Source organism: Cercospora kikuchii (genome assembly GCF_019650295.1).
Source record: "Cercospora kikuchii DNA, contig_00002, whole genome shotgun sequence".
Lineage (NCBI taxonomy): Eukaryota > Fungi > Ascomycota > Dothideomycetes > Mycosphaerellales > Mycosphaerellaceae > Cercospora > Cercospora kikuchii.
The window spans coordinates 5,237,163-5,250,781 of NW_025408583.1; the positions used below are offsets into that span (position 1 = coordinate 5,237,163).

The 13,619-nt window shown below is 52.9% G+C and overlaps 4 protein-coding genes across 4 annotated transcripts; 1 reads left to right on the forward strand and 3 right to left on the reverse strand.

Annotated features, from left to right (window-relative positions):
* Positions 1–2,671: 2,671 nt before the first annotated feature.
* Positions 2,672–3,271, reverse strand: CKM354_000429400 (uncharacterized protein; the record flags this gene model as incomplete). The annotated part of the gene is made up of 1 exon (XM_044799527.1): positions 2,672–3,271. One exon carries the CDS (start codon positions 3,269–3,271, stop codon positions 2,672–2,674), a length of 600 nt encoding a protein of 199 aa, XP_044655462.1.
* A 2,757-nt stretch (positions 3,272–6,028) lies between these two features.
* On the reverse strand, positions 6,029–7,765 carry CKM354_000429500 (uncharacterized protein; the record flags this gene model as incomplete). The annotated part of the gene is made up of 5 exons (XM_044799528.1): positions 6,029–6,670; positions 6,725–6,945; positions 6,999–7,259; positions 7,314–7,556; positions 7,603–7,765. The coding sequence occupies 5 exons, from the start codon at positions 7,763–7,765 to the stop codon at positions 6,029–6,031; spliced, it is 1,530 nt and encodes a 509-aa protein (XP_044655463.1).
* Positions 7,766–8,210: 445 nt separating this feature from the next.
* On the reverse strand, positions 8,211–8,933 carry CKM354_000429600 (exosome non-catalytic core subunit RRP46; the record flags this gene model as incomplete). Its single annotated transcript, XM_044799529.1, has 1 exon — positions 8,211–8,933. The coding sequence occupies one exon, from the start codon at positions 8,931–8,933 to the stop codon at positions 8,211–8,213; it is 723 nt and encodes a 240-aa protein (XP_044655464.1).
* A 334-nt stretch (positions 8,934–9,267) lies between these two features.
* CKM354_000429700 (uncharacterized protein) lies at positions 9,268–11,282 on the forward strand (the record flags this gene model as incomplete). Its single annotated transcript, XM_044799530.1, has 5 exons — positions 9,268–9,484; positions 9,540–10,124; positions 10,359–10,541; positions 10,593–10,764; positions 10,817–11,282. 5 exons carry the CDS (start codon positions 9,268–9,270, stop codon positions 11,280–11,282), a joined length of 1,623 nt encoding a protein of 540 aa, XP_044655465.1.
* Positions 11,283–13,619: the final 2,337 nt, after the last annotated feature.

A 13,619-nucleotide genomic window follows, 5' to 3' on the forward strand; every position in this document is an offset into this window, starting at 1 on the left:
GTCGAAGTTCCCCAGCAGGACAAGTCCGGCGATGTCGAGGACTTTGATTTTGAAGTGGACAGCACGATCAATAGTTGAAAGTTGAAAGAGCACCTGCTGAGCGCCCTGCAGAAGATCCAGCCATCAGGCAGCTTCGCCCATTCTGCTGGTCTCGAGAATCATTTCATTGATCCCATAATAATGGATACCAGATAATCAACCGCCTATCACATCTCCAGTGCACGAAGTGGCAGCGAAAAAGCCTCTTGAAGCCAGTCATCAGACCCGATTTGGCAAAAGATCTGAGACCATTGTCAATCAAAATGTTGGGAGAACGTGGGAATTGAACCACCCTCAGTTTCGCTTGTGCAACCCGACATTCAGACTACGCTCCTCTGATGCGAGCACTCTATTGCAATGTATTTGGAGCTTGCATTGAGAGTGTGTCCCCATCCGTCCAGAACTGGGCGCGAGATCTTGTCGAGTGCAGGTGTTTCACCTGTTTCAGAACAAACCTCTATCTTATCAGCGTTACACAACAAGTTGGCCGCTTTTCGATGGGAAAACCAAAGGCACAGGAGGTACAACAATAGCTTGACTCATCTCGCGGTATCGAGTGCACGCATGCCACAGAGCGCAATACCAGGCCGCTGGTGCTGGTCATGAGAGGGAAGGATCGTGTCAAGATCGCATATGGTGCCTGGTATGCCCGATGCGATGCCATTGCCGAATTGATGAAATTTTTGACCTAGATCTGCTCTGGGATGTGCTGGGTCAAGACTAGTCAGAATTGATATGCATGCGATCAGTCGTTCACTCCACAGACGCGAAACTGTCCCCCGATATGAAGGGGCCGCCATCAAAGATACTGAAACCAAGGCCCAATCCACCGCAGAAGGCTAGAGCACCCGCTGCGTTTACTGGTCCGTCTCATGTTGTCACGAAGAGGATGATCGAGACAGCTGATCTTCTTGACAGTGATTGATGCCGCTATTGGAGAATAAGCATTATTGTATAACTAATGAATCATCGAAGTTGGACGAAATGTATTCGCGAGTCCTTCGGAGTCTGCTCCTTACAGACAATCGTGCGCTCCAACCCCGGACAATCACAATCCGATAGCGTCGAACCGAGAACGCACGAGACCGATTTGGATGAACACCGTTTCGAAACGAGCGAAGCCATAGCGGATGACGAGATGACAAGACTTTGACATGTCGAAAGGTCGTATCCTGCAGCGAAAGAAGTCATTTGCACTATAGATTATCCAGTCTGATATCCCGGCTCAACCGGCCACCTGACAAACTTCCCAAAGCGGGCAAAATGCCCCAACTCCGTTAGCCCCACGCCTACATGTCTCTCCTACTCGTCCGTCACTCGCATGAACATCGAACACCACTCGGCCGCGCCTACAAAGACACAAAATGTCTCGCCAAGCCACGATCCTGACGAAGACTAGCTTAGTGTTACACACTAAACCTTTCACTTCATACTCTCCAGAGATCAGCCATATTGGTCTTGCATGTGCTTGCCTAAGTACAGCTGCAACTGCGTGGAGTAATACTTCACACTCACCCTCCCCACGCCAAATCCCAAAATCCTACTACTGCTATAAGTATACAAAGTTCCAGCGACATTGGGGGTTGTATTGCTCCTTCATGCAGTTTACCGAGAGTCCTGCAGAACAACCACATACGCGAGCAACAATACATCGAGTACCTGTGATACCATCTTCGATCTCCCGTCAGCCTCAGTCTCGATATACGTTCCACATCACGATCCTCGAGAAATGAAAACGTGGAGTGGAGCTGAGCTGAGCTGAGGTGCAGAAGACCAGGGGTGTGGTGGCCTTTACACACCAGCCACGCCCAGCGCCCAGCTAGCTACTAGCTCAGATTAGGAACATGCTTGCGAAAAATGCTCACTGACGTGCTTTTGCTTGTTGGACGACTGCAGGTGCCCAACTGTCGCAAGCAATATTTTTTCGATCAGTCCCGTAGAACAACACATGCGACGATGGGAATGATGTCAAACGAACATGTTTGAAAAACGTGGCTCAATGATGAGGTTGTCTCTCTCTCTCAATTGCTGTTGTTGTACATTCACATTGACTGGATGCTTCAATCCGTCTCTCTGTCTAGCTATCTGTAACCGACTCGCTTCGGTCTGACATTCGTACAACCATATCAGTACATACAGAAGCTGATGTAAAGAAAAGACGAGCGCCAGATAATGATGCACGTAGAGAGATAGCCAGCCTGCGCAATGCAAACGAGCCGCGAGCTGCGAGCAGAAACGCTCCGCTATAGAGTAACATTCCATATTCCGAAAATGTAGAATCAAAGAGAATTCGTTTGCCGAAGCAAGGGAATAGCGGACGTGTTGGTGGTGAAGTCTCGCCGTTGTTGTGTATGAGAATCTTCTTCTGGCGAACCTCCTGGGTTGCCGTCGACGTTGTCGTCTTCCAGACCTCCTTCCATTCTGTGGTCTCGAGGGGTATTTTTCCTTATGCCGCCGAAACAAAATAAAAACGCCTTATGCCCACTTGCGAGGACCATGATGAGGAGACCTCGCTATGCTATTGTCGTATACCAGAAAAGGCTGAGAGTGTCGCGTATTCGCGGTCGTGTTGCACGCGTGCACGTTACGAAGAGGGTCGTTGGTGATGAATGTTGAACTTCATCCAGCTTCATCATCGTGAAGATTGCCTCAGGCTGCCAGTTTCCGAGGTTCGTTGACGTTGAACTTCAGCTTTGGCCATCTTCTCTGCGACGTCCGAAGGCGTTGCAGCAGAGGCATTCATGCTCCGCGCGCCAGCGATGAGGTAGCCTTCTTCACCCTCGAGCTCTAGTGGCGTTACAGGTCCTGGGCTTCCTAGGGGTTGCAATCGTGGACTGACGGGTTTGCCACCGACAGCTGTGGAGAAGAGTTCCCGATGATTGAAGTACAGCTGTTTCTGTGCATCGTTGTACAGTCGCTGATATTGCCTCGGAGACATCGGTGGCTGTGGTGAGGATGCATGAGAGTTGACATCTGGCGTGGAGTTGAGACTGCTCTGTGCGGAGGGGAAATTCGCCGGATGGAATCTCGGAAGTGACGGCAACCGCAGCGAGTTGCTCGGAGCTCGTCGCTGTTGCTGTTGGGAGTGGTGGTGGTGTTGACCGCTGCTCGTCCGTGAATGCATTGGTCGTTGTGGTGGTGATTGGAAACCGTCGAAATGGCCTGAGTTCTTATAGCCAGGCGACAGAGGTGAAGTTGGTCTCATGGCAGGCGAGGTACGTGGCGAAGGCATCCCTCTCGGAGCAGGCAAACCGGAATAGAAGCCGGGGGTGGGTGAACGTCCTCGCGCAGGAGCGGTCGTGGTTGTCGTTGTGGTGTTGGGCCGCGAGCGTGCTGATGATGTGGCAGTAGCAGAGAGCGAATGCAGCTTGGTGGCGGCGTTGGAAGACATGCGATCACGAGCAAGGCCCCCAAAGTGCGTGTGGTCGTCGTTACACCTCGCAGTACCACTAGCGGAAGTGATGCACGCCTGCGTCTTGGAAATGGATGCAGGCCAAGCGGTGGGTCGTGGATGGAGACTAATAACCGACAAACGAGCTGCGCGCCTATGCTGGCTGGCTGTACTTTGTGCTGCCGCCGGGTCGCGCGCTGGAGCACGCCCACGCTTTTCTTGAATTAAAATCGCGATGCACAGGCGGTTGACGTCGTTGTCACGAGACGGTCACCTGGATTGTTTGTCTCCTTGTCGTGACAATGCCGCCGGGGTCGTCTTTGTTTGTGATTTGCGATATGTCGGTGTTTGTGCTAGTGAGGCACAGCTAGCAGCGACGATTCGGCTTCTTCTACCGCTGGGCAGGTGGGCGTCCGATCGTTACGCTTTATCGACAAGAGGAAATTGAGTGCCTGTGTGGACCCTGGGCGCTGTGTGCGTATGAGGAGGGCGATTGCACGGTTTATGTGGAGCCAGTGCCTGAGCTTTCTGTTGCACACCGTTGTCGGGTCGCGGAGATCAGTAGTGACAAGAGTACCTGCTGCTGCCTCTTGCTGTGCTAAATCGAGGTGCTACTGCCGCCTTCCCGTTGTGGGTTCTTTGTTCGAAGGAAGGGCAGTTGTGGAATCGGCGGCTCTCGTGCACTTTTCTACCACGCCTGCGCCCACTACTCGCGAGCATGTTCTCGAACAATGAAGACGGCATTGATGACAAGCCACTTACTCCGATCGGGCTAAGCAGGGAGGTGACGGCCCATGACGGTGTTGCAATTATCAGATGACGGCCTCTTCACGCAAAGCTCGGCAACTAATAGAAAAGAAGGGTACCCCGCAGAGCCAGCAAAGGCAAAGGCAAAATCCATTTACGCGCGCTGTGATAATTCAGCACTTCCCAGACCGAGAGTGGACGATGCGCGGCCGCGGTCAGCGAATCACCCTTGCCAATTATCTCATCGTCTGCAATATCCACCTTTCTGCTCCAAGAGAGCGGTTCGCTGCTGGATCACCAGACCATAGCTTCACCAGCAGAAATCGAAGGGTGCCGAAGCGGGAGAAGCGCACACTACCCAAACTACTACTGCAATGGTAGCCTATGATGGACTCAGCTCCGTGGCCTTCGGAACACTCGGCTCGTTTCGTGATTCCGTACAGAAACGGCGTCCTCACTTGTCACAATGCCATCAAGTGCGAACGCTCGCCCTCGAAGCGCCGCGGTTGTAACAACAACGTCGCGCATCTCGGAGTAGTATCCGCCTATCAAAATACGCAGTAGAGGTGAGGAGAAGCACCAGTGCTGGTGATTTCAGCAAGGATTGCCGACTGCGCATGAGGATCTCATCCCTATAACGACCGCGCAGTGACCCTTGTGATCGATAGCCCAATGATACGCATACACTTGTTTCTCTTTCCAAATCGCTGCTCGGGAAGACGCGGTTGTACGAGTCTCTCTTGTTCGCACATGCATCTTCAACACGAGAGGACTGTCCCCGTTCCTACGTTCGCCCTCGCCTCTGGAGATACGAAGAGGTCAGGAAAGGATTTCCCGCCATGCGTCACAACACATGGCGCCGTCGAAACTCAAAAACGGCAGATAGCCACACCCGCTGGCCGATGATCGCATCCTTGTCCGACGCGCGAGCTTGAGCCTCCTCTTTCTTGCCTGCCCTGTCCGTTTCATCTTGGTCCGATTTTCAGCCGCACGGCATCAATCGTCAGCGCCTTTTCTGACATCGATGACTGTCGTGCTCGACCTTCATTGACGGGTTCGTCAGACAAGGTGGTGCTCTTCTTCTGTCCGGCTACGTCGTTCTGCCACGCCAGACCAGGGGCGAGCGGTGTATCCATGGTGGAGAGCATGCACGAAGACCGCAAAGATGAGTCGTCGTACATGGGACGTGGGGGCACCAAAGCGCATATGACAATGGACAGTGCAACTGAAGGAATGTGACGTTGCTCGGCGTGGAGGTTAGACGAATGCGCATTGTCAGCAAGACCTCCTGCCATCGCGATAGAGATTTTGAAGGAACCTTGGAGACATTCCGGCTTCGACTCAAATCCAGAAGCGTGGATGGGTCTCACATGTGGCATGAACGTGTGCGTCACCCTAGGCGCCCTGCATGAGTTGCTGACGATGATGCTTTCGTCAAGCTGTGGTTGTTCTGCAATGAGGAGTCGGTGGCTTCTGCAGGGTAGTGCCACAGCATTGGTTCTGCGAATGTCTTGGACGTGACGGAGGGATGATGGTATAGGTTTTTGAGCATAGGCGCCTGAGCCGAAGCTTCGGTCGGCCTAGAACATTCAGTCGACTCGCAGTGATGAGAAGTGACAGAGAGACAGAGTGTTGATCTTTGGGGCGGTGAGCGTGTACCGAAGTACTGTGTATGTGGTAGTGGCTGGCAAGTATGAGCTAGATCGCAGGAGTAACCTCGACATCGAAGTTGAAGAGAGAAAGAACCACACCACAGATAGCAACTCCATCCCTATCAGAACATTCGTGAAACACAAGCAAAGATCGCCCAGTGCTCGAAACATCGTCATAGATGGTGGCCAACGACTCGTCTCACTCCTCGACCGCAAGCACGCAAATCCTCCCGCCAGCCACCGTCTCATCTCCTGACCAGCCAAAGAGCAATGTCACTCGAGTGAACAGAATGCGATGATGAAGATACTCGACCTCCTCAGCTTTCATCCTTAGTAGATCTTCTGGTCCTCTTCCTAGTAGATCCCTCCATGCTTGGTCGCTGAAAAGCAATTTCCCGCAGGCCACTGCGCCAGTCTCATCAATGACTTGCCCAACGATTCTGGGATTGAGACGTAGAGTGACTTGTTTTTCGCAGCCTTTGCATTTCGCTGTCACAGCATTTGTGTAGATCGGGATACTGCAGCATTCGCCAGATAGAAGCATTTGGCGTTTCCAGTAGTCTAGTAATTTGAATTCTGTGATCATGAGACTGAGGTATCCTTGGAAGATCGTGGTTTCGATTGGGTGAGAGCATCGTGCAAGTTCGTCCAGGTCGCCGATTGTGTATAAGCAGCGCAGCGAGCTTCCGCGGACGTCGTCGGCTGAGAAGATGTCTTGTGGGAAAGGCGGATTGATTGCTTCGCGGGTGCGAAGACGAAGGGCCCATTTGCGTAGCCAAGCTGCGTCCGGAATGGCTGGGTCGACGTCGATGATTGTGGCGGAGGTGAGGCTTAAATAGATCTTGAATATGTCAATTATCGCAACAAGATGAAAAGAGGCCGGCTTCTGACTTACATTGCGACCGATCTTCCAGCCTGGTGCTTCAAGGAGCAACATCGTCTCTCCTGGTTTCCAAGCTTCTCTCGCAGGATTATTGGATGTATCGATGTGCTCCTGAGGTTGGGTTGCGAGAGGCGAGGATGCAGAAGTGCCCCATAGGCCTAGCGTAGCTTCGCCAGTATCATCGTGGACTTGTAAGTTCAAATTCTCCGTGACGCTTTCGTCCTCGCGGGTCACTATTGAGGCGTCAGATATTGGGTAGCGGGTGACCGAGCGTAAGGAGCGAAACCTTTCTTCTTCGCGCCAATGCTCTTGACAACCACGAGCAACTTGGCATCGACCACATCGTAGCCTCCATTCAGGAAGGTCTCCAGAGTGATGAGACGATTGATAGGTACGTTATCCTTGTACTCAAGCGGCGTACGATACATTTTGCCGTCGTCGCTGTTCTCGTGTAGCATGATATGACAGTTCCGGTCGCGCTCAGGAAAGATTGAAGTGAATAGTGGTGCGCTTGAGCTTGATAGTGTCCCATTCTCGCCGTTGCTGACTGTCATATGTATCAGCATGAAGTAGCAATCGCTTCGACGACAGATAGTCATACTGTGGTTGGCCCAAACAGACACAAGAGAGCCGATGCGAATATTTGGCAAGCGTTTTGCATACCACAAGCGGACTGTGATGGCGCCACTGCCATCTTTCACACATAGCTTCACGCAGCCTTTCGCGGAGCGTGGTGTCCGGGCTGAATTGGCAACGTCATATATGTTGGCGACTCGTCCCATGAAGGTCACGGCTTTTGGGCCTGCGATGAGGTCGCTTATCTCCATGTCCGCGTACTCGAAGTCTTGATCTCGTCAGCGAGTATCAACGCCAACCAGGAAGCTCCTTACCCGGATGCCATGTCTCTTGAGCATTTGGCTTGAGAGCTTCTTGAAGTTCCTCGGAGGTGAAGCCATCGCCCACAGGTGTCTCAACAGCCGGAGATTTGACTGGAGAGGTGACTGGTGTCAGATAAGCTTGAATGGAGGCGTTGGTGCTCTTAGAGCCGCCCATGTTTATGGTGTATCAAAAGTGTATGAAGAATATGTGTGTGGGACGAGGGGCTGCCAGATGAGATGGAGGCAGAACTGGCCGTGTGAGGAAGGAGCGCGTGCATCGCGACTTCCTCAGCACCTTCTCAGGCTCCTTGATTTCGTCACCTACCTACTGTTGATGCAAGTACGCACTCCTTTTGTTGAGCGCTTACAACAACCTGTAACGTTCGTGCGAGAAAGGCACACGCTCTACGTGAAGCCCGCCGTCGCACAATTCCAAGAGTGGCTCTCCAGGTGCAGCAGGCCCTAGATGGCGATCCCGCTGTTTCTGGCCTTCGTGCACAGGGCTGTGATGGATGTTCAGCCTCATGATCGCTGCAGCATTACGGAGTCAACATCTAGCGCTGGTCCACGCTCCGCAACTGGTGCCAATGGTATATGTTTTCTGAATTATCCAGCCTCTTTCAGGTCTTTCCCCGCCACGCACTTGCACTCGCAGCTTGATCTTGTAGAGTCTGCCGCAACCACGGCTCTCCTTGCGCAACACCGTTGGTCATTGCCGCGTCCTCGCCAGTAGTCGCAACAGCAGAAGCACAAGTCTGCTGTGCCGCGTCTACGACTTTGCTCCAAGTGTTGAGATCAAATCTTCCTGCAGATTGGTCGAGCAATTGTTCACCGTCCTTGTCGAAAGCAAGGGCATGTATGCTTCTACTGCTCTTGATGGTCTTCTCGTCAGGCGCCATAATGACCTCTCCCTCGGCATCGACAGCTGCCAGAACAGCACTCATCGTCGTCGCAAGCGGTAGTCCTCCGTCGGCCAGTGCAAGGAAGGCAGCGTTCAGCAATGCGGGCAAGGTCGAGATGTCTGTAGGCGTTTTGCGAAATTTCATCGTTGGCTCCTTCGTGACTTGCAGCGTGACTTGAATCAGTGTTCGCGGGTGCATGTGAACGAGCAAAATGCTTTTGAGAACGGATGCTACCACTGTCTCGAGCCACCTTTCACGCGGCCCACCGACTCCAGCAGTCGGCCGCAAGTTGACCTCGATTGCAGCTTCTTCCGGCAGTTCATCCCGTCGTTGCACGTCAACGGGCCCATTGACACCGGCGATGACTGTGTAGAGACCGTCTGAGAATACCGTTGACCCATCAGCCCTCACCAACGGGTGCTGTATTACTTGAGGTCCCATCTTGCTGTCAAGTGCGGTGCGTGTGGCGGACAAACAGAGTTGCCAAAATGGTAGCTCGAGCTGTATGGAGGCGTGCTGTGCCATGATTGGCTGGTGGGCAGCAGCGACCACAACATCCCAGCTTCACGTAAACACGAGACCACCACCGCGCCCGCACAGACAACGACCACTTCACGAGGCCATCCTTACAGCAAAAGTCGCACGACGCGCCGGCGAGCGCAACTTCCCTCAATCGACGCTCCATATGTATGCGCGACGACTCGATCTGCGACGATAAGCTTTCGCGCACGCGACTGCCCACCCGCGCGACCTTTCGGAAACCTGGACTCAAGACATGTCAATCGTGTTGACACGAGCGCCGCTAGAAGTCATTGGAATGAACGGAGGCGCCACTCAGAAGAGACGCAGTGCGCGACTGTCGGGCGAGGGCAACGGCGAGAATGAACCACCGGCGAAGAAGGCGAAGGTCAATGGAGGCACGACGACCACGATAAATACGAAACAACAAGATGGCGAACCTAAGAAAGCTGCGAGTAGAAAGAAACGGCAAGGTAGGGACACGCTGAGAGCCGGCAAAGGTGGGATTTTGGCGCTGACCTTGGGCAGAATATACCGATCAAGCAGACGACTTCCAGTTCGCACGGAAAAGCAGTAAGCGGAAGAAGACCACTCAAGATGCTGTTGTTCATAGCAATTTGGAAGCTGCACCAGCAGCTGAAAGAGCACCAGTGGTCGAGAAGGAACAGCCTGCGCAAGTCGAGCCTCCAGCTGAAGAACCCGCACCGAAAACTACCGCGAAGAAGACGCGAAGACGACTGCCAACGACACCTGAGCGCGAAGTCGCCGAGAAGCCATCCCGGCGAAGCAAACGCCTGTCAGACGAGAAGTCTACAGAACCGGCAGCGCAACCCTCCCCACACAGGCGAGCCCACGCACAGTCGCACGAGAATGCGGATCGTTCACCAAGTCCGGGGCGAGGACGACCTCTCACGGTGGAGAAGAAGTGGTCACAGCCGGCTGAGGAAAGGAGGGAGACTCGAGTGATGCAGATCTCATTACCTTTTGCCGATACCCCCATTCAGCGGCGAAATAAGGAAATGCGCAAAACGAGTGCGGAAAGCCATCGGCGTAGCAGCACAGGAATGCGAGGGAAACGGGCGAGTAGTGTCATTGACGAAGGGCGAGGCAATGGTAAGTCAATCGTTTCTTTCAAAGATGGACGTGCAGCTCCTCACCTGGTGCTTGTACATGCAGAGCTGTCAGAAACAACAACAGTTCATTCAAATCACCACTCGGTGGAGCCGACAGCGACCGATTCCTCGCCTGATAGCGCTTCTGGAGACCAGGCAACGTCTACGGCTAAACCTCAGATCACGAACGGGAACATACAAGAAACAATTGCTGACAAGAATCCCGCCTTTTCAGCTCTACCGCATACCGAAGTTCCGGCCAACGAGTTTTACAAGCATATATCTGCAGACATTACTGAACCCCGCCGCATGCGATCTCTGCTCGGGTGGTGCGGGACAAGGCTGTTGCCACCAAAGCCTCATCCACCAACTCAGAATACCCCATCAGCAATGCTGGAGTTTCAAGCACAGCAAGCAGGTTAGTAGCATTTGCTCCCCTCCATCTTCCGGCCGACTGACTTTGTATTAGCGCACGTCATTCAAGAAGAGCTGTCACAAAACCTGATGACGAATGGAACATTGAGCGATTGGTTCTCGAGAGACGAGTCGGTTCCGCCTCAAATACCTTTGCGGAAGAAAGCGAACCCGCGAAATGTTGCCAATGCTGCAAAAGCTGAGGAGTTAGAACGAGAATTAGAAAGGTAAGCATCGCAGGCTCTCCGAATCGCTATGGCAGCTAATGATTTCGTGTAGATTAAAGTCAGAACGCGCCGAATGGGATGCTCTAACAAAATCTGCGGCTTTTGTAACATTACAGCCCAGCAGCACCGAAGAACAACAACCTGCCGAAACGGGAAGTCTATCACCAGTGCATCCGGACCTACTCGACAGTCCACAACGCAGGATCTTTGAACAATTAACTTCCACCTCGGAAGACGCCACAGCCACAGTCGCCGACCCGGGCACAATACAATCACGGCTTAAAACTATCTCTGAAGACTTGGAGTTCGCGGTGGATCAGTTCGCCCACGGGATTCATACTCTCAGCACGACGCGCGAAACAGCGGAGCGTGTGGCGGAGAAGTCTTTGGCTGATGCTGCGAATGTGCTGGAAGAGAGGGAGAAGCTACGAAATCAAGGAAGCCAGGCTGTGAACCAGATGGATGCGCTGAGGGGTCTGGCGAGGGTCTTAAATTCGCAGCAGCAGCAAAGGCGGTAGCTGGGTCCGAAGTTTGTGACTTTGTGTCAGTGACTAAGTTACTGTTGCTACGCGCTGAGTATAGCTGCTCGGACGGATCTTGCTCTTGGCCAGCCGTCTTTCAAGATGGGACATGGATGGCTAAGGCGGAAGTGGGAATTGCAGCAATGAACAACGGCAGACAGACAAATTTACGACAATGAAGAACGTGATTTCATTCATTTTCTCGCACGTGCTGTGCGGTGGCAGTGTTTCCCGCTTCTGTCCTCGTCGGGGTTGTTGATGATAGGGCTCCGAAGTGACAAGGAGTTCGAAAGTCCATAGATCGAATGCTGATCGTCTGTCATATCCCTCCAAGTGTCATCTTCAATGACAAGTGGCGTCTGCAAGATCGTGGTCGCTGCCCGATAGCATGAGACCGCTATACGGCAAAGCGGATGGAATTCAATACTATACAAAAGCCTACACGCTTCCCGAGTTTTGATGGAACGATGATATTTGTGGCGCTCGCTGTAGGGCAGGCAGGCAGGCATCATGCATAGGTGTTGTCTTTAAGAGAGATGTTCTGTGGATGTGTGCCTCTCCGCGGGACGGAAGAGATATAGGAACTGTTCCGGTGTGTGGGAAGTGGGTGTGGGAGCAGACGTTTGATGTCAACGCATATCGGTACCAGAACCAGAGTTTTGGATTCGATTTTTGACTAGGACAACTTGCTTGGTATATAGGAAGCGACGCGTTCCCGATGAAACAGACTATTTATGAGACCTTTTCTTCACGGGACGTTTATTTTACCAGTGGGAGTGAAGTATTGGACGTTGGGATGAGTGTAAGGAAAGTCGGAAATGGGGTGAGTGCAAGTTAACGATTCACTTTCATGTTCTTGTTGTCATCAACACCAGCAGGTTTATTCTGCTTGTTGGAGATCAATGGCATCGCGAAGGTCGTCGAGGTTCTAGAAGAGGCTGTAAGCACAAGAGGTTGGTCTTACGTGTTGGGTAATAAGATTCTCGGACTGTGCGACATCCACTTTGCTTACGCTTCCGTGCTCAGGAGTCTGTCCCTAGTGACGGAATGCAGAAAGTAGCACTTTCCGAATGTGAGCACTTCCTCGCACATCAGGGCTGAAGAAGTAGGCGATTGTGTTGCCTTACAGCACTCTATCGTGCTATTGGGCACTTTGAGTTGGTGGTTGTTGTCTCATGTCCCGTGGCATCGTCAGTGGCTCCAAGCGGCTGGGTTCTGATTGCAGTTGGTGGACTGCAAGGAAGAACCTACTTGAAAGGAGAATAACACTGCTCTCCCGACGGCTTGGAGCGTCATAGTCTAGATCTTGGTGTCGTTCGAAACACTTGCAGGATATGTCCGCCATATTCTGAGACATCAGGGTCCTTCAAGTCATGTTCGTATTGAGTAAATGCTGTGCCGCGTCTCCCGCTGCTCTTCATCAGACTGAAGGAAATTCATGCAAGATGATCGATTACAGGCCGGCGATTGTGATGATGAGCCTGTCCAATGTAGCTCGTTATAGAAGTGGCTTGCTGGCGATGGTCACTGCGGTCGCATGATGCCCACATGGCATTTTGAGTTGCTTCATCAAATCCTCCATCACGGACCTGCGCAAGGCAGGCTTACTGGGCAGGCTCATGACATGCAACGGCTTGATCGCTGCTGAAGGCCTGTGAAACATGCGAACCGTTGGGGGATGATGACTGGGCTGATGAACAGATGCCACATCCTTCTCACCTGGCCGGGATGCAGTCCGAGACTTGCGATTGGAATTGCGGTCAACGTCCACAGTGCGGCAGTTTCGTGAAGTTTTCCCAGCCGACGCGTACAGCAACCGCGCCAATTCACTTGCTGTCTGGCGCAGGAACGAGTCTGGCGAAATCATCCTGGCACGGCGAGACAGGCGCCCTGGTAGATGTTCGATATCCCTGAGCATCACCGACCTGCTCGGATGCGGCTTCACACAGCGCTGATATTGCGATTTTCAATGGAATGTTGAGGTATTTTGGAATGACGACGACTACGTCGTCCTCCTGTCTATCGTCTTTCCATTGTGCTGATGCCGCGGCTGCTACTGCATGCCGACTCAGGCAGCGCGACGAGAGGCGTGACGTCGCAGTGCGGCGTTCTGTATTGTCGAAGAGAGGAATGGCTCGTGTGCGGGAATAAAGGCCAAGAGTGCAGCGCGAAGATGATTGGTGTGATAGCACGACGCACTGGGCAGTAGGCGCCACGATGCTCGAATGTCGAAATCTCCCAAACGTCTCTCCACCAGTTGCATGCTCGACGGCGCGCGCTACTAGCTGCCCGCCCGAACATCCTGCCGAATTGAGCGCAGCTGCTGCGAGACTC